Here is a 20876-nt window from a genome sequence, read left to right as displayed (position 1 = left end):
AAGAATGACATCATCTATCAGCCAGAAACTGTAAAAACAGAAATTATCTTTGGATTTTTAAATTTCTGACGGTCCTCTAACACATCGCGTATGACAAATTCTTCGGTCAGGAAAAAAACAAATATTATCTGAGATTCAAACAGTCATATTTGATCAAAATAATTTTTTCTGTCTCGTTTAAAATTTGTCCAAAAATAAACCGTTTGTACGTCAAGAGGTAAAAACTGAGACTTTTTTTGTAACTTTTAACATCAAAAATCTAACAAGTCATTTTTGGTGGAGGGAGGCTCATGGACCCCAGCGCCCCCAAAAGACGTTCACTTCATCTGAGCAACATAAACAAAACTACGTTACGATTTGATTTGTGTAACGAGCAGAAGTTAACAAAAAAACTGCAAAGGTTTTTAAACAGGAAGTGATGTCATAATGAGAGAATGACTTGGTCCAATTTGAAGGCACACAAACTTTGGCTTGGTCTGACTGCCGCCCACTTTTTCCCCGAGGCATCCAAATGACTGAATCTATATTTCACTGCTGTTACAAAATAACGACATGAAAACAAAACTGACTCAAATTAAAACCAATATTTACAATATTTATGTTGTAAAAACAAAACAAAATCACCAAAATTAAAAACACAGTTTAATTGAAACAGATGAAAATAATTTGTTGCATTTTATCACAAAACAAAACAAAACTTTCAAGTAAACACAAAAAAACAATATTTCATATTGAACCCAATCAGCTCTGGTCACAAGGTCAAAGGTCAGAAGGCAAACTGGGAATCGGCAGCTTCCTGTTTTTCTGTGGCTTGTTTCCTGTTTAAAGAAAATCATCGACACCAAAAAAATCCAAACATGAAATTAAAATAAAACCTAAAGATTTTCCAAAAACAAGAGCTGGACTTGAATTAAATATATTTTTAATAGAAAAAAAGAAGGTCTGACATTTGAAGATCAACCAATCACAGCTCGACTGACACACACACACACAAATATGTATATGTATATATATATATATATATATATATATATATATATATGTATGTACACACACGTATAAATACACACACGCAGGTACAACAGGTGGGCGGGGCTTCGAAAGCATTTCATGTTGTACAGTATAAACACATTCATGATTAAAAAAACATTCCCGAAACATAGATACCAACGTTACGACATTAAACACAAATTAATTTCAAACAAAATTAATTTTACAAAAAATTCTAAAGTGAGATCAAGACAACCCGCCACTGAACCTCCACCCAAACACCAGGTAAAAAATCAAAAACCAGCAGGAAAATAAGGCACAGAAGAAGTTGGTTGAGCTCGCAGCCCGCTAACACTCCACAACAGCAGGAACCAAAATAATCAGACGGTAGAATCGAGTGCCGGCGTGAAAGGCACGTCGCTGAAGATTCGAAAAGCTGTTAATCAGTCAATGTTTTTGCATTTCAAAGATCTTTTCTTAAATTTCACCATTTGTTTTCCAGGAGTTCATGAAAAGGCAGTTCAGAATATAAACAATTAAAAACAAACAAAAAAAAAAAACCTCAAAGATTTGTAAACTGGAGAAAATAATTTGCTTCTGTCGTAAAAAAAAAAAAAAAATCTAAATAAATAACTTTATTTTACTGATTTTATTTGTATTCATGTTGAGTAACTTTAAATAAAAAAATAAAGAGACACTAAATATTAAATATTTTTTTCATCAGAGATTTAAAGAAAAAAACATCACGTTTTAATTTGAAAGTTGTTTTTTTTAACAAAAAATGTTTTTTTTTCATGACGATAATTTAACATTTAGAAGAAAGAAGTTCAACTCACATCAGCGCCTTGTTTGACTCCGTTACCCACAAAGCATTGCTACTGGGAGCTCAGTCTGCTTGCGAATGTGCTCTGTAACCTCTGTAACCATGGCCACGCCCCCTCATTGTGACATCATCCATCACAGTGATGTCAGAGTGTTTGTAGGCACAGAAAGCTTAGTGGTGTTGGGGCTCTCCCATTGGTCCCTTTGTTCCCACCATGGGCCAATCAGAAGCCCCTAAGTCTGGTTAGCTCATTGGCTCCAAAGGTCAAAGGTCATACAGACGGGTCAAAAAGTAGGAGGGGGGAGACTCAGAGGTCAGATGGTGGACTTGGAGATTTGAAGGTCAGATTGTGGACCTGGAGACTCGGGGGTCAGATGGTGGACTTGGAGACTCGGCGGTCAGATGGTGGACTTGGAGACTCGGGGGTCAGATGGTGGACTTGGAGATTTGAAGGTCAGATGATGGACTTGGAGATTCTAAGGTCAGATTGTGGACCTGGAGACTCGGGGGTCAGATGGTGGACTTGGAGACTCGGGGGTCAGATGGTGGATTTGGAGATTCTAAGGTCAGATTGTGGACCTGGAGACTCGGGGGTCAGATGGTGGACTTGAAGATTTGAAGGTCAGATGGTGGACTTGGAGATTCTAAGGTCAGATTGTGGACCTGGAGACTCGGGGGTCAGATGGTGGACTTGGAGACTCGGGGGTCAGATGGTGGATTTGGAGATTCTAAGGTCAGATTGTGGACCTGGAGACTCAGGGGTCAGATTGTGGATCTGGAGACTCGGGGGTCAGATGGTGGACTTGGAGATTTGAAGGTCAGATGATGGACTTGGAGATTTGAAGGTCAGATTGTGGACCTGGAGACTCGGGGGTCAGATGGTGGACTTGGAGACTCGGGGGTCAGATGGTGGACTTGGAGATTTGAAGGTCAGATGGTGGACTTGGAGACTCGGGGGTCAGATGGTGGATTTGGAGATTCTAAGGTCAGATTGTGGACCTGGAGACTCAGGGGTCAGATGGTGGACTTGGAGACTCGGGGGTCAGATGGTGGACTTGGAGATTTGAAGGTCAGATTGTGGACCTGGAGACTCGGGGGTCAGATGGTGGACTTGGAGATTCGAAGGTCAGATTGTGGACCTGGAGACTCGGGGGTCAGATGGTGGACTTGGAGATTTGAAGGTCAGATGGTGGACTTGGAGATTCTAAGGTCAGATTGTGGACCTGGAGACTCGGGGGGCAGGTGGTGGACTTGGAGATTTGAAGGTCAGATAGTGGACTTGGAGAAGGAGACTCGGAGGTGCTGGTTGTGGTCCAGCTGGTGGTCGTGCAGAGCGATCAGAGCCTCGATAGCTTCCTCCACCGACGCCAGCTGCATCAGCGCCATCTTCCTGTCCTTCCTGTGAAGGTGCGACAGGTTCAGGTTCGTCTGAGCGACAATAAACAACTCGTTTTTAAAAGCGACGGACGGACGGTTGAGTTACTCACTGGAAAAACTTGAAGGCTTTGACCGTGAAGCCAGTGGAGGAGAACAGGTCCTTCAACACGTCCTCGCTGACCGAGGAGCTGCAAAACAACCCAGGAAGAGATTCTCAGAAAAATACACAACCGTGAGAAGCTTTTCAACACACTCAAGAAAGTGCGCTTTTCTACAGCTTACATGCGCTTTAAGTCGCACATGTGCTTCACTGAAGTGCACGTGCTTCCAGTAAGTCACCTGCTGCTTTACTAAAACATACATGTGCTTTAGGTTGTGCCACATGTGCACTATTCTAAAGTGTACGCATGATTCGTGTCGCGTGCGCTTTAGTAAATCATACGCACACTTTGCCTGCGCACTGACGTGTACACAGACTTTAACTTCTGTGCGCTTTGCCGAAGTCTACGCGCTTCGAGTAAGTCTCTGTTTCCCACAGCTTACACTGGCCTTAGGTCACGTGTGCTTTTTAAAGCATACGCTTGCTTTAGGTCACGTTGCATGTGCGCTTTTCTGAAGCATACACGCACCTTAAGTTGCACACGCACTTTACTAAAATGTGTGCAGGCTTTAAGCTGTGTGCGCTTTACTTAATTGCATGCACTTCAAGTCAGACACCCACACGCTTCGCTAAAATGTACACACGCTTTAATTCGCATGTGCGCTTTTATAAAGTGCACATGTGCTTTAGGTCACGTCACATGTGCTTTACCAAAACATACGACTGCTTTAGGTCACAGGCGCTTTTTTTAAAAGTTTAGAGTAGAAAGTCATTGGTCGTCCCTGAGGGGTCATTTGGTCTACAGCAACACCAATGTCATAAAGTCATACATGTGCACTTTAAGTGCCAGTGCACGCTACTAAAGTGTATGTGTGCTTTGGGTTACGTGCACTTTTCTTGAGCTTTAAGTTGTGTCGCATATGTTTTACTAAAGCGTACAAGCGCATTAGATCACGTCCGCAAACTTCAAGTCCAATTACTGAGATGTCCCTGCACTTAATGTAAGTCACGTGTGCACTTCATTAAATCGTACATGCTCTTGAAGTCGCATGTGCGCTGAATAAATCGCGCATGTGACTTACTGAATTAAAATTGTCAGAAAATGCAGAAAAGCTTTGTGTAAATAAAAGAACGTACGGGATGTTGGAAAGGTGCAGCGTGGCCGACGGAGGGAAGATATTGTTAAAATTTTTGGATCCAGGTTTCTTAAAGCGGTGGAGGGCAGAGCCTGAGAAGTCTCGAGTCAGCGCCTGCTCTTCTTGCCCCGCCCCCCCACGAGGCAGCTGCACCACTGGGTGTTTGGACAGCATCACCCGAATCACGTTACCATGGAGACGCTGCCCGTTCAAGTGACTCATCGCTGTGGAGGGCAGAAAAAAAAAAGATCTAATAATGTATTCAACAGGAAACTCGTCAAAGCGCTCACTGAGACTTTAGATCAAATATTAATTTAACAGATCATTAATCATAATCAATTAATGTGATCAATATATATTTTAATCTTCCACCATGATCGACTGACTAACAGAGATGACTTCACACTTTTCTGTTCACTGAAACAGACGAGTCACATTTTAGATGCAAAGAAGGACTGAGCGTCGCACCGAGCTGAGCCTGAGTGGCGTCGCTCATCTGAACCAGAGCGTTCTCCTTCTTGTTGAAGAGGATCTTCACTCTCTGAACATCCCCGTAAACACCTGAAAACACAAACAACAACAACACCTGTAATTATCTTCATGACCGCCCCCTGCTGACCGCACGCCATCAGGACAGTCTGTAACAGTATAGTGATAGTTACTGTTGACTGATCTGTTTCTGTCCGTCACTTATTTACAAATGATCAGATTTACACCAACTCCAAAAATAATAACAATTAGAGCTGCTGCGCAGCGATGGGTCGGGTTCGGGCATTTTTAGGCAATTCTGAGCAACAAGCAGAAGAATTGGAAGACATTTAGGAATTTAGCAACACAATCTGCCTTTTACATCAGCTGAGGCTTGAACTCACAACCTCTGAGACTAAGAATCAATTTCTGTCTCACTGAGCTAATTAGTCAGTGACAATTCATGTGTAGCTTCACAAACTGACTAAGCCAGACGTGCAGGTTTAGCAGCCGTCCATGTATGGAAAAGCAGATTTCAAACCACTGTAAAAAATTCAGTTATTGAAACAAAAATCTGAAAATACACATATTGCCTCTAGACAGCATGGAGATGTTGGTAATTTGTTTGTAACAGTGATTGATTTGCTCCATAAGTGAAAAACTGATGTTTAAAATTGCCATTTTTACATTGACTCCAATTGTTCACATTAGAGCAAAATTCAAAATGCTGTCAAAAATTCAGTTTGAGATAAAATTCTGATATTTGCCACACATCATCTACCATGACTCTAGAATTTTGTCTTTTTTAATGAACACTGAAGATTTATTTAGCAAGAATTTGCATGTATATGTTTACAGTACCGTTTACAGTCAAACATTTTGATGCACTGTAGGCTCAATATTTGATAAATCAAAAATCTGTGTTGATCGTTTGTGTAGGACAGTCTGAAGATGCTCTGTAGCAAGTTTGGTGTCAATTGAGCAAAAATTGTGGGAGGAGATAGGTTTAAGAAGTTTTACAGTTTTTGAAAAAAACAGTGATGAACTTCATAATTTTTAATAGGTTTAAATGTACCAAAGTTTCTTCAGTATTGGGGCTACAGTTTGATGAAAGTTCTGAAGCTGTAGCACGTATGGTTGATTTGTTATGAATTTTCAAAGTTTTGAACTTTAGACGCTTGCTGTAGCGCCACCATCAGGACTATTGGCTTGAGTTTACAGCTGAGGATATCTGGCATGAGACTGGACCTTTGTGCAAAGTTTGGTGAGTTTTCACCCATGGGAAGTATGATTTCCTCAGAAGAAGAAGAAGAAGAAGAAGAAGAATACCTAGGATTACAATAGTGTCCTGGGAGCTTAGCTGCCCGGACCCTAATAAGAGTAGTTTTTAATAACTGAATGTCAACATGTAAAACATTCACAGTTCTTATTTAATAACTGAAACACAGAAAACAACTGATGGTGTTTCTTCCTGCCGTCAGCAGCTGGTGTTTTCTTACCAAACAGGATGAAGAGGCAGTGAGGAGAGACGCTCTGCAGAGACAAACAGTGTTAATAAAGTTAGTTCAAAGCTGTGGCTGATTCTCAGTCAGTGTCAAAGTTTCTGTTTCACACACTGGTTTATTCGTGTCATCATCGACGCCACTAGATGATTTCCTTTTTTTGTTTTTTAGTAGATCGTCAAGCTGCACGCAGCAGACTGCGTGGCTCAGACCCTCCAAGCCCCGCCCTCTCTGTTTAGCGACCACAAATGAGACAAGCTAAGCTAGCTAGTAGGGATGTCCGATCACGTTATTTTTACAAAATCGGAATCGGTAATAAAAGATCGGAGGAATCAAAACAACAAAAATGGCCAGGTTTTTCATCTGTTGTTCACTGTTGCCTCCGCTTTCCAATGTATAAAGATAGAGGCCTATTTTGTTTGTTGAAGACAAGAAAATATTGAATTTGTTTGCATTTTGTGCTGCTGAACCACCAATAAGCTTTCTGGATACTATTTAAATAAAAAACAAACCTTATGGGACAACTTAGCCTGGTTCCAGACCACAGACCCCACACACTCAACTGAGCAGGCTTGCATCTCTGGTCTGGCATACTGCAATGAATTTGCGATTTATCTTGTCCACACCATGGACGGACCAATGACCGCCGGGGGTGGGGGCGGGTCTAGCGATTAGCCAATCAGTGCCACGCTAATGGCGACCTCTACAGATCCTACAGACCACATTAACGATGCTATCGAGGTATTTCGCCACTACTCGCGGTAATGGAGGACCAAATTAAGGAAGCTGCTAAACTGGATTTAACGGCGATGCGGCTGGGCGTGCACTACGACGGAGACATTTTAAACAGGCAATGCTCACTTGTTTTCGGCACCCCCGAGGCATGGATACTAAAGACGTCAGATTCTGGGTGAGTCGTTGATCTCTACTGATTGGTTAGGGAAGAATCAAATTCCCTTCCCCTTGTAAATCGCCTTCAATGGAGGCGATGTCAGACTGAAGGTTCTGGGAGCTTCAGTCTGACACTCAGGCTAGGGACAGCTTGGATGTATTCTTTTTTTCTTTCTTTTTAATCTAAATCTCAATCGTATCGGACTCGGTTTTAAAATAAAGGGCTCGGTATCAGATCGGATGCAAAAAAAATGTGATCGGGACATCCCTACTAGCTAGCTAGTGCACCCTACAGTCCGTGCACCTCACTCGCCACCACTTGGAGACTATTCAGGGTTTCTTCAGCTTAAGGTAAGTCAGATTTAAGACTTTTTAACGCCATATGGAACAATGTTTTATTTTACAATTCAGTCCAAGTGAATGTTTGAGCCAAATTCGAAGATGTGTTGTTTAGATACCGCATTCACAAAAATGAGATGGGCAAGGTCACAGGGACCTTTGACCACCAAAATCTAGTCAGTTCCTAGTTTAGACTAAGTGCATGTTTGTGCCAAATTTGAAGAAATACTCTTAAGGTTTTTTTTTTTTTTTTTTTTTGGAGATACCATGTTCATGAGCACATGACAGACAAGGTCACAGTGACCTTTGACCACCAAAATCAGTTCAATCAGTTCATTCTTAAGTCCAAATGACCATTTGTGCCAAATTCACAGGAACTGCATTCACAAGGATCAGACAGATGCGAGGTCACAGTGAATCAGTTCATTCCTGAGTCCAAGTGGACGTTTGTGCCAAATTAGAGAAAATTCCCTAATGGTGATGTTGAGGTGTTACGTTGAGCATGAGATGAACGGACACCCTGAAAACATAATTCCTTCATCTAACAAAACTGGGAAACACCTTTTTGTGTTTGTTGGCAGATTTTCTTGCTCTTCTCCGCCTTGACTCGCACCACGTTGAGTTTGAAACCTTTCTGGTATCAAAAAAAGCGAGCCTCGTGCATCGCTTCGTTGCAGGAGTGTTGCTAAATCTCTTTAATATACAGTTTTTGTGAAATTCGCACTCCCACGTGTCGTCCAGGTTACGGTGACAGCTAGCTAACAGACAGTGCTAACATCCTCTGACCTCTGGGTTCAGGTTGGACACAAGCAGCACAGAGTGACCAGCAGGAGGCGCCACCTGCAGCGAGACACGAGGAGGAGACACCAACGAGCCAGGGACGGCTGCCATCGACAGACCTGAGGACAAAAAAAAAAAACAACTTTATTTAAAACAGGATGACATGTGTACACACACACACACACACACACACACACACACACACACACACAGGAAGTTTAGAGCCAATGTCATCACACTGTGTTCGGAGATATTGGATGAAGGAGATACCCCACTGTAGGCTTATCCAATGTTAAGAAAACGGTTACTCTTCCTGTCTCCTAAGTGGGCGTGGTTAGCTCTCCCTCCAATCAGAGCCTGTTCTCCCTTGTTTTCTGAGACGGACAGGGCTCAAACAAAGTTAATTTTCTCTTGATCTGTGCAGATGAAAAATGCAGCTTTAGTATCAGAATGTTGGTAAGATGTGTGGCTTGTGGAAAACGAACCCAATATTTATTTTAGTGACTACAGGGCGAAAGAATTGACCATAAATTGAGATCACGTTCATTTTCCTCATTGACGACAATACATTCAGAGCTGCCGCAAGTCTCCTACGGAGGCATGGCGCTGACGTCACTGAATCAGGAAGTGAGCTGAGTGGGGTATCTCGCTTCATCCAGTATCTCTGGTGTGTTTTATTGTTTCTGTCTCACCTGTGTGTTGGTGGAAAGTTGGTGGGAAAGCTGCAGCTCCGTACGGAGGGAGAGCTACACCTGTAACACACACAGGTAATACACACACAGGTAACACTCTTCTTCATGGAAGCGTGGAGCACAGGACGCAGAGCTGTGTTAGCAGACTGAAATAATGTGATCAGTGTCGGGCCGAAGTGAAAACATTTCAACTGGTTTGATATTGAGCCAAATGCCAGACCAGACTGCTGTACCCAATATTACCACCAGGTGTCACACTCAACCCAGCAGCCGCACCTGAGTGGAAGACAATGACATCTACCTACTAAAGTTAGGTCAACCATTCCATTAGCTAACGTTAGCTTACTTTAGCTACTGTTTTCTACCTACTAAAGTTAGGTCAACCATTCCATTAGCTAACGTTAGCTTACTTTAGCTACTGTTTTCTACCTACTAAAGTTAGGTCAACCATTCCATTAGCTAACATTAATAGTTAACAAAAGCTAACTTCAGCTACTGTTTGGGTCGACCATTCTGTTAGCAAAGTCTGGTGTAACACTATCAGGGTAACATTACTAGCTAATGATAGTTAACTTTAGCTCCAGATTTCTACCCACAAATCTTAGGTCAACCATCCCATTAGCTAACATTATCAGTCAGTGTTGGGAACGGGAGCGTGTCTATGTTTCCAGGGTTCTATGTTCCCCACTTAACCCTGCAAAAAAGGTTCTATGTTCCCCAATTACACAAAAAAGGTTCTATGTTCCCCAATTACACAAAAAAGGTTCTATGTTGCCCGCTCAACCAAGCGTAGGAAACACAGGGATGACCTCTTGCGAATATTACTTTATAAAGTAATTTGTTATAGTTACTAGTTACTTTCCCCAAAAAGTAAATTAGTTAGTAACTGGGTTACTGCACTATAAAAGTAACTAATTACCTGGAAAAGTAACTATAGTGTTACTTTTTCATAAAATGCTCAAGTATGTCAAATTGCTTGGACGCCCCCCCTTAATGGAACTGTATGTAATGAAACTCGACACTGAATATGTTAAATGAATGAAATTGACACTTCATAGAATAAATCATTATTATAAAACATTGTACACTTCTCTACTCTACACTGGAGCTTGCTTGGGTGAAAACCGCTGCAGTGAACTCAAGTAAAGCCGAGTAATGGTGCATTTTATTGTGAGTAACGGTAACGGCATTATAACAGGGGAGACAGTAACTTTTTTGATTACTCGCTGCTGAAAAAAGTAGCACCGTTAGTAACGCCATTTATTTATAGTGCCATTATTCCCATCACTGTTACCAGTTAACTTTAGCTAACTTAAGCTGCTATTTTCTACCTACTAACATGAGGTCAACTGTTCCGTTAGCTAATGTTACCACCCAATATAGGTTTCTTTAGCTGCTGTTGTGTACCTACTGGGTCAACCGTTCACAGAGGTCTGGTGGAACGCTGTCAGGCCGATGTTATCAGCTCGTTAGCTTACTTTAGCTGCTACTTTCGACCTACTAACGTTAGGTCAACAATCTGTTAGCTAACATTACCAGCTCACATTTTAGCTACTGTTGCCTACTACAGCAGTTGTCCCAGAGGTCTGTCTGGTGAAACGCTGTTAGAGATCTGGATTGTGGCTAAAAACACGGAGAAGTTTTCACAGCACACTGTTATTACATCCAACTGGAGGCGTGTTTAACACATCACTTTAACGTTAACATTTGACATTAACTGACTCTGCCCCTTCAGACTGAGGATGGAGGTTTTTTTTTTTACTTCTCCCATTTATGTTCTACTATTTTCAGGGTTTAAAGTTGCCTTTCTTTGATCAAACAGCTGTAAACAGCACAAATCACAGTCGTAGTCTTTGCATCCAGTTTCCCTCTGTCTGGACGGCGCACCGGTGAAAAACATCATATACGAAGAAGCTGTTACTACCAACGCTGAGGTTGTCCAGGCCCAGTGGTGTGCAGCTATAGTATGCTGCAGCGGCTGCTCCTGATTTATTTCTGATGGGTGTGTATCTCTCCTCAGGTCGGGCGTGTAGACGGCAGCGTGGTGACTCGGCTGCTGTTCTTTCAGCTCTCTGGTGAACTGAAGATCCTTGGTCATAATCTATCTGTATGTGTCACGATGGCGGCGTGTTAAGCGGATGGTCTGAGCAGTAACGGTGACTGAGGCTAAGTCGCCTGATTGGTTCTGTTCCTAAGGTCTCATGAGTGTTCACTGGTTAGCATTAGCATTAGCATGAGCTCATCTTACCGAAGGTAGCGGCGGGGTCCAGCTCTCCTGTTGGGAGGTCAGCTCTGGTGAAGTCACGACTCTTGTCGTTGTTGTACTTCACGTTGAGCACGCTCAGTTTGGAGAAGTCGATCCTCAGCGTGCAGCAGCCGTTATAGATGTTCTGACCGTCCAGTGACTGAAAGACAGGAGGACGGACTGATGCTGCAATCTGATTGGACCAGAGCTCCACCAGTGACCCTGAGACTGGAGCTGCAGCCCACACCTTCTGTGTCCTTCTCAAATACAGTCTGAGAATAACATTTATTCATGTTTGTATGTCAGGGAGCGTGCACGTGACTCACAGCCTTGGCGTGCTGAGCGTGCACGGTGTCACTGAACTGCAGCAGAGCCTGAAACTGATTGTTCCTGGTGAATGTGATGATCTTCAACACCGAACCGAACTTACTGAAGATCTGAAAGCACACCATTATACAGGCGTTAAATGCTGATACAGAACTACAACTACTAACTTGTACTGCTTCTAACAATAATAATATTATATATAATAACAACAACAATAACAACAGGAATCACAGCAGCAGTGATCAGCGACCTGCTGCAGGACCTCCAGTGTAACCGGATAAAATAAATTCTCTACGATGATTCTCAGGACGGGACTCTGACCAGGCCCTAAGCCCCGCTCCTCTCCACCTGACGCCATGTTCCCAGAATGCACTGCTGGTGCACTGATGGCCTGCAGTGCTGCTCTCTGTCAACAAACACACAAACGAAGCTTTACAGAACAGTGACATGTTGAACAGTGGGAGGGACACAAGCTGTCAATCTGAAATTCAAAATCTATTTGACGCAGAGACATCTGGTGGTGGTGCTGCAGACTGCAGCCAACTGACACCTCTCCTGACTGGTAAAGATGAGAACTAACATGGCCGCCGTTGCACGTGATGTTTAAATGATTTAATGACATTAAATTAACGTTTAAATGATTTAATGACTTTAAATTTTAAACGATTTAATGACTCTTCAAATTTCTCTGTAAAACTCATCTTTGTTCTACAAATTAAATTTGACTTGACGTTAAAATTCTTCAACATTTCTACTAAAAAGTTAAACTGTGGAAGTGGGCGGGACCAGAGATGCTGCTCCTCACCTGATTGGTCAGATTGTCTGTCTTGAGCTCACGGTGGGTGGAGTACTGAATGAAGATTGGCTGGTTCCTGACAGTAGGCGGGGCTGAGGTGTAGTAGTTCACCATGGTAACAGCCGCTTCCTCTGACGCCATTTCTAAAAACGCCTGAAGAAAGAAAAAGACCAAACTTTTATGACAAATTTAAATAATAGAGTCAAAACATTAACCAGCAACATTCAAGAAAATTAAGACACAAATAAATAAAATTTAAAATCACATTTAATTATGTCACCAAAATTAAATTAGTCTGTCATGAATGAAATTTTTGTTTATTTATTCTCCCGAACTCAGTATGAAGTCAGAACTGTTGGCTCCGCACCATGGAAAACCATTCAGTAGCTGCGGTAGTTAGCCAGTCCCCTGTAGCCAGCGCACAGCCACATAGCCTTAGCCTCTGCTAGCGGTCCCCCGGTAACTTCTGTGCAGCCGGGAGGCTGGGTAACTGTCCGTGAGAAGCGTAGCTCCAAGCTGAAGCCCACGGCTCACCACCAGCCTGTTCACGTTTCCAACCGCTTTTCCCCACTCAGCGACACACCCGCTGAGGATAAAACTCTGGTTATTGGCAGCTCTATTCTGAGGAACGTGAAGTTAGCAACACCAGCGGCCATAGTCAAATGTATCCCTGGGGCCAGAGCGGGCGACATTGAATCAAATTTAAAACTGCTGGCTAAAGCTAAACGTAGATTCAGTAAGATTGTTATTCACGTCGGCAGCAATGACACCCGGTTACGCCAATCGGAGGTCACTAAAATTAATATTGCCTCGGTGTGTGAATATGCAAAAACGATGTCGGACTCCGTAGTTTTATCTGGACCCCTCCCAAATCTGACCAGTGATGACATGTTTAGCCGCATGTCATCATTTAATCGCTGGCTGTCCAGGTGGTGTCCAGCAAACGATGTGGGTTTCGTTAATAATTGGCAAACTTTCTGGGGAAAACCTGGTCTTATTAGGAGAGACGGCATTCACCCCACTTTGGATGGAGCTGCTCTCATTTCTAGGAACCTGGCAAATTTTATTAGTAATTTAAATCCCTGACAACCCAGAGTTGAGACCAGGACTCAGAGTTGCAGTCCTATACGCCTCTCTGAGCTTCTAGTTCAGTTACCCAGCCATAGTTTTCATAGTTTTATACAAACGGTGTCTGTCCCCCGACCACCTAAATTATTTAAATCTAAAATTAAACAAAGAGGAGTTGTGCATAACAACCTCATAAAAATTAAAACCTCTTCTGTGACAGAAAGACAAAACAGGAGAATTAAATGCGGACTGTTAAATATCAGGTCTCTATCGTCTAAAGCAGTGTTAGTAAACGAATTAATATCAGATAATCATATTGATTTACTCAGTCTCACAGAAACCTGGCTGTGTCAAGATGAATATGTCAGTCTCAATGAATCCACTCCTCCCAGTCATAATAATACCCACATTCCTCGAGGCAGCGGCCGAGGAGGGGGAGTTGCAGCCATTTTTAACTCTAGTGTGTTAATCAGCCCTAAACCTAAACTAGATTATAATTCATTTGAAAGCCTCGTTCTTAGTCTTTTACATCCGACCTGGAAAACCTCGCAGCCACTTTTATTTGTTATAGTGTACCGTGCTCCTGGCCCGTATTCTGAATTTGTATCTGAATTCTCAGAGTTTTTATCCAGTTTAGTTCTTAAATCAGATAAAGTTATTATTGTAGGCGATTTCAACATTCATGTCGACGTTGATAATGACTCCCTGGCTACCGCGTTTATCTCATTATTAGACTCCATTGGCTTCAGTCAGGGTGTACATGAACCCACTCATTGTTTTAACCATACCCTCGATCTAGTTCTGACGTATGGAATTGAAATTGATAACCTAAAAGTCTTTCCACAGAATCCCTCGCTATCGGATCATTATCTGATTACTTTTGATTTCTTTTTACTCGATTACACGCCACTCAGCAACAGTTACTATACTAGATGTTTATCAGATAGTGCTGTCGCAAAATTTAAGGAAAAGATTACTCCGTCGTTAAATTCAATACCAAGTCCCTCAGTAAGAGAGGTTTCCTGTACTGACTTTGATCATTTTGTCGATAGCGCCGTAGGCTCGCTGCGAACAACACTCGACTCTGTAGCTCCTCTTAAAAAGAAGTTAAAAAAGCAAAGAAAGTTCACTCCTTGGTATAACTCTCAAACCCGTAAGTTAAAACAAAAAATTTGAAAGGAATTTGCGATTAACCAAACTGGATGAATCTCGTTTAATCTGGGCAGACAGTCTCAAAACTTATAAGAGGGGCCTCCGCAATGCCAGAGCAAACTATTACTCAGCATTAACAGAAGACAATAAGAACAACCCCAGGTTTCTTTTCAGCACTGTAGCCAGGCTGACTCAGAGTCAAAGCTCTATTGAGCCTTGTATTCCTTTAGCCCTTAGCAGTAATGATTTTATGAGCTTTTTTAATGACAAAATTCTAACTATTAGAGGCAAAATTCATGACCTCCTGTCCTCAGATAGTACCTATCTAACCTCAAACACAGCTGTAAGACCTAATATATATTTAGATTGCTTCTCCCCAATTTCTCTTCAAGAATTGACCGCAGTGATTTCTTCATCTAAATCATCAACGTGTCTCTTAGACCCCATCCCAACTAGGCTACTTAAGGAGGTCTTTCCTTTAGTTAACACTCATATATTAGATATGATCAATATATCCTTATTAACAGGCTATGTACCACAGTCTTTTAAGGTAGCTGTAATTAACCCTCTACTAAAAAAGCCCACCCTGGATCCAGAGGTGTTAGCCAACTATAGACCAATATCTAATCTTCCCTTTATGTCAAAGATCCTCGAGAAAGTAGTCGCAGACCAGCTGTGTGATTTTCTCCATGATAATAATTTATTTGAGGAATTTCAGTCAGGATTTAGAGTGCATCATAGCACTGAGACAGCACTAGTTAAAATTACAAATGACCTTCTGATTGCTTCAGACAAAGGACTTGTCTCTGTACTTGTTTTATTAGATCTTAGTGCGGCGTTTGACACAATTGACCATCAAATTCTGCTACGGAGACTGGATCACTTAATTGGCCTAAAAGGTTCTGCACTACACCGGTTTAAATCTTATTTATCTGATCATTTTCAGTTTGTTGACGTTCATAATGAATCATCCTTACGTACTAAAGTTTGTTTTGGAGTTCCGCAAGGTTCTGTGCTCGGACCAATCCTATTTACTCTATATATGCTTCCTTTAGGCAACATCATTAGAAATCACTCTATAAATTTCCATTGTTATGCGGATGATACTCAGTTGTATTTATCGATGAAGCCAGAAGAAAGTAATCAATTAACTAAACTCCATAACTGCCTTAAAGACATAAAAACCTGGATGAGCACCAATTTCCTGATGTTAAATTCAGACAAAACTGAAGTTATTGTTCTTGGCCCCAAACAACTCAGAGACTCTTTATCTGATGACATAGTTTCTCTAGATGGCATTGCTCTGGCCTCTAGCACTACCGTAAGAAACCTCGGAGTAACATTTGATCAAGATTTGTCTTTTAATTCTCATTTAAAACAAACCTCACGGACTGCATTTTTTCATCTGCGTAATATTGTGAAAATTAAGCCTATCCTGACCCGAAAAGATGCAGAAAAATTGGTCCACGCTTTTGTTACCTCAAGGCTGGATTACTGTAACTCTCTATTATCAGGTAGCTCTAGTAAGTCCTTAAAAACTCTCCAGCTAATTCAGAATGCAGCAGCACGTGTACTAACAGGAACTAAGAAACGAGATCATATTTCTCCTGTTTTAGCTTCTCTGCACTGGCTCCCTGTAAAATCCAGAATTGAATTTAAAATCCTACTGTTAACTTATAAAGCTCTAAATGGTCAAGCTCCGTCATATCTTAGAGAGCTCATAGTGCCATATTATCCCACCAGAACACTGCGCTCTGAGAACGCAGGGTTACTCGTGGTCCCTAAAGTCTCCAAAAGTAGATCAGGAGCCAGAGCCTTCAGCTATCAGGCTCCTCTCCTGTGGAATCATCTTCCTGTTACGGTCCGGGAGGCAGACACCGTCTCCACATTTAAGACTAGACTTAAGACTTTCCTCTTTGATAAAGCTTATAGTTAGGGCTGGCTCAGGCTTGCCCTGTACCAGCCCCTAGTTAGGCTGACTTAGGCCTAGTCTGCCGGAGGACCCCCTATAATACACCGGGCACCTTCTCTCTCTCTCTCTCTCTCTCTCTCTCTCTCTCTCATGTCCTGTTACTGCATGTCAGTAACTCGGCCTCTTCTCTGGAGCCTTTGTGCTCCACTGTCTCGCAGGTTAACTTATATCGCAGCGGTGCCTGTTCAGTTCACTTCAGACAACTTTATTAGTCCCCAAAGGGGGAATTCAGTTCAAGCAGTCACTGTTCAGTACATGAAACAAGTTCGCTGTTAGCAATTAGCTGTTAGCAATTACATGTTAGCACTTAGTTGTCAGCTGTTAGCAATTAGCTGTTAGCACTTAGTTGTTAGCAGTTAGCTGTTAGCAGTTACCTGGTTTTTGGTCTTCAGTGTTATCAGCTTACTAACTCGGCCAAAAGGAAGCGCCAGAGCGAGCACTTCCTGTTCAGAGACGTCAACAGGAAGCTGATGCAGGTGAAGGACCTGAGACGGGATGCACTGAGCGTGCTCAGAAACACACAGCCTATCAGTGCCATCCACTGTGGACAGACACAGACACACAGGTGAGTCAGTGAGTTCACAGTGGGCGGGGCAGAGCAAGCGCTGGAGGCGGGTCTCACCTGTGGACAGGTTGGAGGTGCTCATGTTCTCAGAGCAGCTGACGGAGGAAGTGAACGCTGATTCCTGCAGAGAGAAACCCTCGTTATGATCCCACAGTTTGCCTCCTTCCTGCTCCACACACAACTGAAGCGCTGTGACGAGCGACAGGCAGCCAGCTAGCAGTAACCCTGAAGTCACGCAGAGAGGAAGAAGGTGTTGGCCAATCAGGAGCCTGAACATGTAGCTACCTGAAGGTTACCTGTAGCAGTGAGCTCACTGAGACGCCTCTGACACCAAATGTCACCTCGTACGAAACGCAGAGAGCGAACGTTACTCTACTAAAACTGTTCACAGTACACACGGTGTCGTGGACAACGGTTCAAATCTTTTCCAGGACTTTTCAAGGACCCAGAATAAAGTTTTGTTTTCTTTAGATACAGAAAGTGAGAAATGAACCCAGACAGGAAGCGACCAAACCTACGCTGTCAAACATTCATGTGTATCAGAGCTACTATAATCTGCCGCTGTGTCACGTCACGTTACATGAACGATCATCCACACACGGTGACTGTAACTCGACACCACACACATTACAACTCCAGGACTTTTCCAGGCCTGGAAAATATGACTGTGTAATTCCATGACTTTTCCATGACCGTGGATCCAAACCCCGAGGACATTTAATTTATGATTCAATTAAAAAAAAAGACAAAACAGAAAAACATTTAAAATATACTTAAATACAAAAACTGAAAAATTGAATTATTAAAAATCAAATTATTAAAAAAAACGAATTACTAAAAATCGATCTTTGAATCGTCTCTGACTCGTGACTGAAGAATCACGTCTCGTGTTTTAATTCTCTTCACGGGACGCCGGTGAAACATTTGACGGCCCGCGTGACGTCAGGAACGAAAACATGAGAACATGTCAGAGTCACTGGGTGTTTCTCAGAGTCAAGGAAGGATCCTCAAACGGCCGAATGTGAAGGACGCTACGTCATGGACCCGTCGAAGGACTGTTCCAGTGTCAAGGATCCTTCTGAGTTTCACGAAGGACTAAGTCCTTCTCTCAGAGAAATTAAAAGGATGCATGTGTGGATATAAAATCCCCACAATGCTTTGCACAGTACATGATTTGAAGTGTGGGCGGGGCCTCTTCAATGAAACCTGCGCAGCAGAGCTCGGCAGGATTTAGATTAAGGCCCAATCCCAATTCCTATCTTAACCCTCAATCTTAACCCTCAGTCTCAAAAATCCACGCTCCCGTGAAGTGCTAGTGCTGTCCCGATTCTCAGAGTGTTGAGTTGAGGGTCAAGAATATGGGCTGTATGGCCCTCACTTTTAAGATTTTCCAGGACCACCCTTGGCAGTAAGTGCTATCCCAGACTCCTTTGCGTATCATCCGCTGAGCTCAGCCGAACCCAGTCGAGTACAGACAATTCAGTCAATGCAAGATGGCGGTGACAAGCGTAAGGAAATAGAGTTATCAATGTGAGTATTTTCCTCATTAATAGTTGTTTTAAAAGTATGATAACCATTGCATTATCTTAATTTAACGTCATTTTACGGACTATAGACCGCTTTGTAGCGTAACACACATATTTTTGATCGCGACGGCTTGCCTGCCCCGCCGCACGTAACCCCGGTTCTCTGATAACCGAGTATGCTGTCATTCAGTTACAAAAGTCTTTTCTCAGTGATAATGTAGTTGTTAAGTTGTTTTAATATACGTGAAATGTTTGCATCGACATTTTTGTAAGATGACCGGACGGTGTCATCTCCTGTAGCCGTAGAGTCTGCAGCTGGTAACGTTACAGCTGCAGGTTGACGTTAGTGATCGTATTATCTGGTGACTTTCCGCTGAATAAGTTACGTCGGTTGTTGTGGTACAGGTTATTTGGTTGAATATCAACTTATAACCCAAAGAGTGAAACGTTAACGTAGATGAAAGTCACGAGATAACACTTGTGTGACTGTGTAAACAGCCTCACCAGTTCTGCTGGATGTTGACTACAGTATTCATTGTGATAATACTTGCAATACTGCATGAAACTAAACTAATAACTTAACGAATATCTGACAGGTAGCCCAAAAAAGTAAAAAATAAAAGAAAGTAATGTTGTTATCTCGGTTTCATTGCAGGGCCACCAGACAAAACACAAGCCCTGATTCATTTCAGGGCCACCAATGAAGACAAGTTTTCAAAAAGCAAACAGGCTCCAAAAAACCTATGGGAGTGAGTAATTTGTAACTTGTGAACTGTTCATATTCATAACATAATTCTCAGTCACAACGGCAGCTGTTCCCCTAATGATCAAGCATTCTGTTTCAATATGAAATCAGCACAGCTGCAGACGGCATTGTCGAAAATTGTTGTTTGGTAACTGTACATTTGTTTTGCTGCCTCTATACTGTCACTTTTTGGGAAGATTTTGTCGAGTATATTCGTTGCAACATTTATGTTCTATTTTCACTACTGTACAAAGATGTGCTGTTTGGATTTTATGATGTCAGCATTTCAAAACAAAAACAATTCTATATCATTAATCTATCTATTATCTTAGCGAAATTCCATATTCATAAAAGAAGATTTTGTAACAGAAAACCCTTGTTCAAAATTTTTATGAATGAAATGCAGCAATACTTAGAAACCATTCAGCACTCCCCAAACTCCAAAGCTGTAAAGACTGAAAATATGTAAACAATTTAATTGTTTGAGCTGCTGAACTTTTTATTTATTTATTTGTTTATTTTATTTCTTTTTCTTTTCTCTTAACCCTGGCATATTTGTTCTGTTCATGTCTGTCACTGCTTGTTTTGTATAAGAATTGAAATAAAGTGTTGGGGGAAAAAAAACTCGTCACGTCTTTTTATCGACGACTACTGATGACATATATTTCTTCTTCTTTGAACTGACAGACTGGACGGAGTTTTGGCATATTGCTGCCGCCGACAGTCTTAAGACGTATTTGCCTTTGAGGGGTGTCCCATTTCAAAGTCACAAGATAGCCCTTAACACTTGGTTTTGAGGGCTCGTGAGATTGAGGGTTAAAATAGGAATTGGGATTGGGCCTTTGACTCTGACAAACACTCACAGTCAGCGGAGCAATCAGCTGGACGTGCTCACTCAGGAGTTCTCGCGTGATTTCAGCCAATCAAACCCCGCCGCTAAATCGTCACTCTTCGCTCGCGACACTTTCAACCAAAACAAAACCAGAAAAAGCGAAACACGAGCGATGAGGAGCGCGAGGAGCGGGAAACAGGAACACCGAGGAGAGGGGTGAGGGTTCCGTAAACAACAACAACAACAACAAGCAGAAGCGGGGGGGGGGGGCAGCAAAGCCAAAGGCTCGCGCAGGTGCGGTTCAGTTACCAAGGAAACGCGAGGGTGGAAGAGAGGGAAAAAACAGCGGCGGGAAATGTTGGGGGAAATGTTCGGGATGGTGTGCGCGCGCTCACCCGTCCATGGTCCGCGAGGAGGAAGAAGAGGAGAGGAAGAGTTGTTTTGGTCCGCGAGCCTCCCGCACCGCAGCCAGGCAGCAACCATGGAGAACAACGAGCTCACTTCCCGTTTGATGACGTCACGGGGAACATGGCGGCTCGTGTGGACACGC

At 42.5% G+C, this 20876-nt stretch overlaps 1 protein-coding gene across 5 annotated transcripts; it reads right to left on the bottom strand.

Moving 5' to 3' along the window:
• Positions 1–629: 629 nt before the first annotated feature.
• On the bottom strand, positions 630–20856 carry LOC117269740 (polypyrimidine tract-binding protein 3-like). 5 transcript variants are annotated; one of them, XR_013488113.1, is made up of 15 exons: positions 20722–20856; positions 17281–17448; positions 17033–17199; positions 12476–12619; positions 11921–12076; positions 11670–11780; positions 11347–11503; positions 9099–9158; positions 8413–8525; positions 6394–6427; positions 4895–4987; positions 4428–4650; positions 3301–3378; positions 2729–3212; positions 630–2672 (listed from the first exon to the last, which is right to left on the bottom strand). XR_013488113.1 is itself a non-coding variant. In XM_078161936.1 (14 exons), exons 1-14 carry the CDS (start codon positions 20807–20809, stop codon positions 3080–3082), a joined length of 1725 nt encoding a protein of 574 aa, XP_078018062.1. In that variant the 5' UTR covers positions 20810–20856; the 3' UTR covers positions 630–3079. The 5 variants fall into 5 exon arrangements, 4 of the variants coding, with proteins under 4 accessions (XP_078018062.1, XP_033502890.1, XP_033502891.1 ...); XM_078161936.1 differs by having other exon boundaries at positions 630–3212; XM_033646999.2 differs by having other exon boundaries at positions 630–3212; positions 17281–17344; positions 20722–20843.
• Between the last annotated feature and the right edge of the window lie 20 nt (positions 20857–20876).

This window comes from Epinephelus lanceolatus, chromosome 19, assembly GCF_041903045.1.
Source record: "Epinephelus lanceolatus isolate andai-2023 chromosome 19, ASM4190304v1, whole genome shotgun sequence".
Lineage (NCBI taxonomy): Eukaryota > Metazoa > Chordata > Actinopteri > Perciformes > Serranidae > Epinephelus > Epinephelus lanceolatus.
The sequence above is the reverse complement of the archived record's forward strand: the minus strand, read 5'-3'. Positions and strand labels throughout refer to the sequence as shown.

Bases quoted from the DNA above. Each gene is read 5' to 3' on its own strand.
- LOC117269740 (XM_078161936.1), bottom strand. From the start codon at position 20,809: ATGGTTGCTGCCTGGCTGCGGTGCGGGAGGCTCGCGGACCAAAACAAC. The intron at 17,449-20,721 runs GTGAGCGCGCGC...GCGTGACTTCAG, and splicing joins TCCTCGCGGACCATGGACGG to GGTTACTGCTAGCTGGCTGC. The intron at 4,651-4,894 runs GTGCGACGCTCA...TGCCCTCCACAG, and splicing joins CGCCACTCAGGCTCAGCTCG to CGATGAGTCACTTGAACGGG.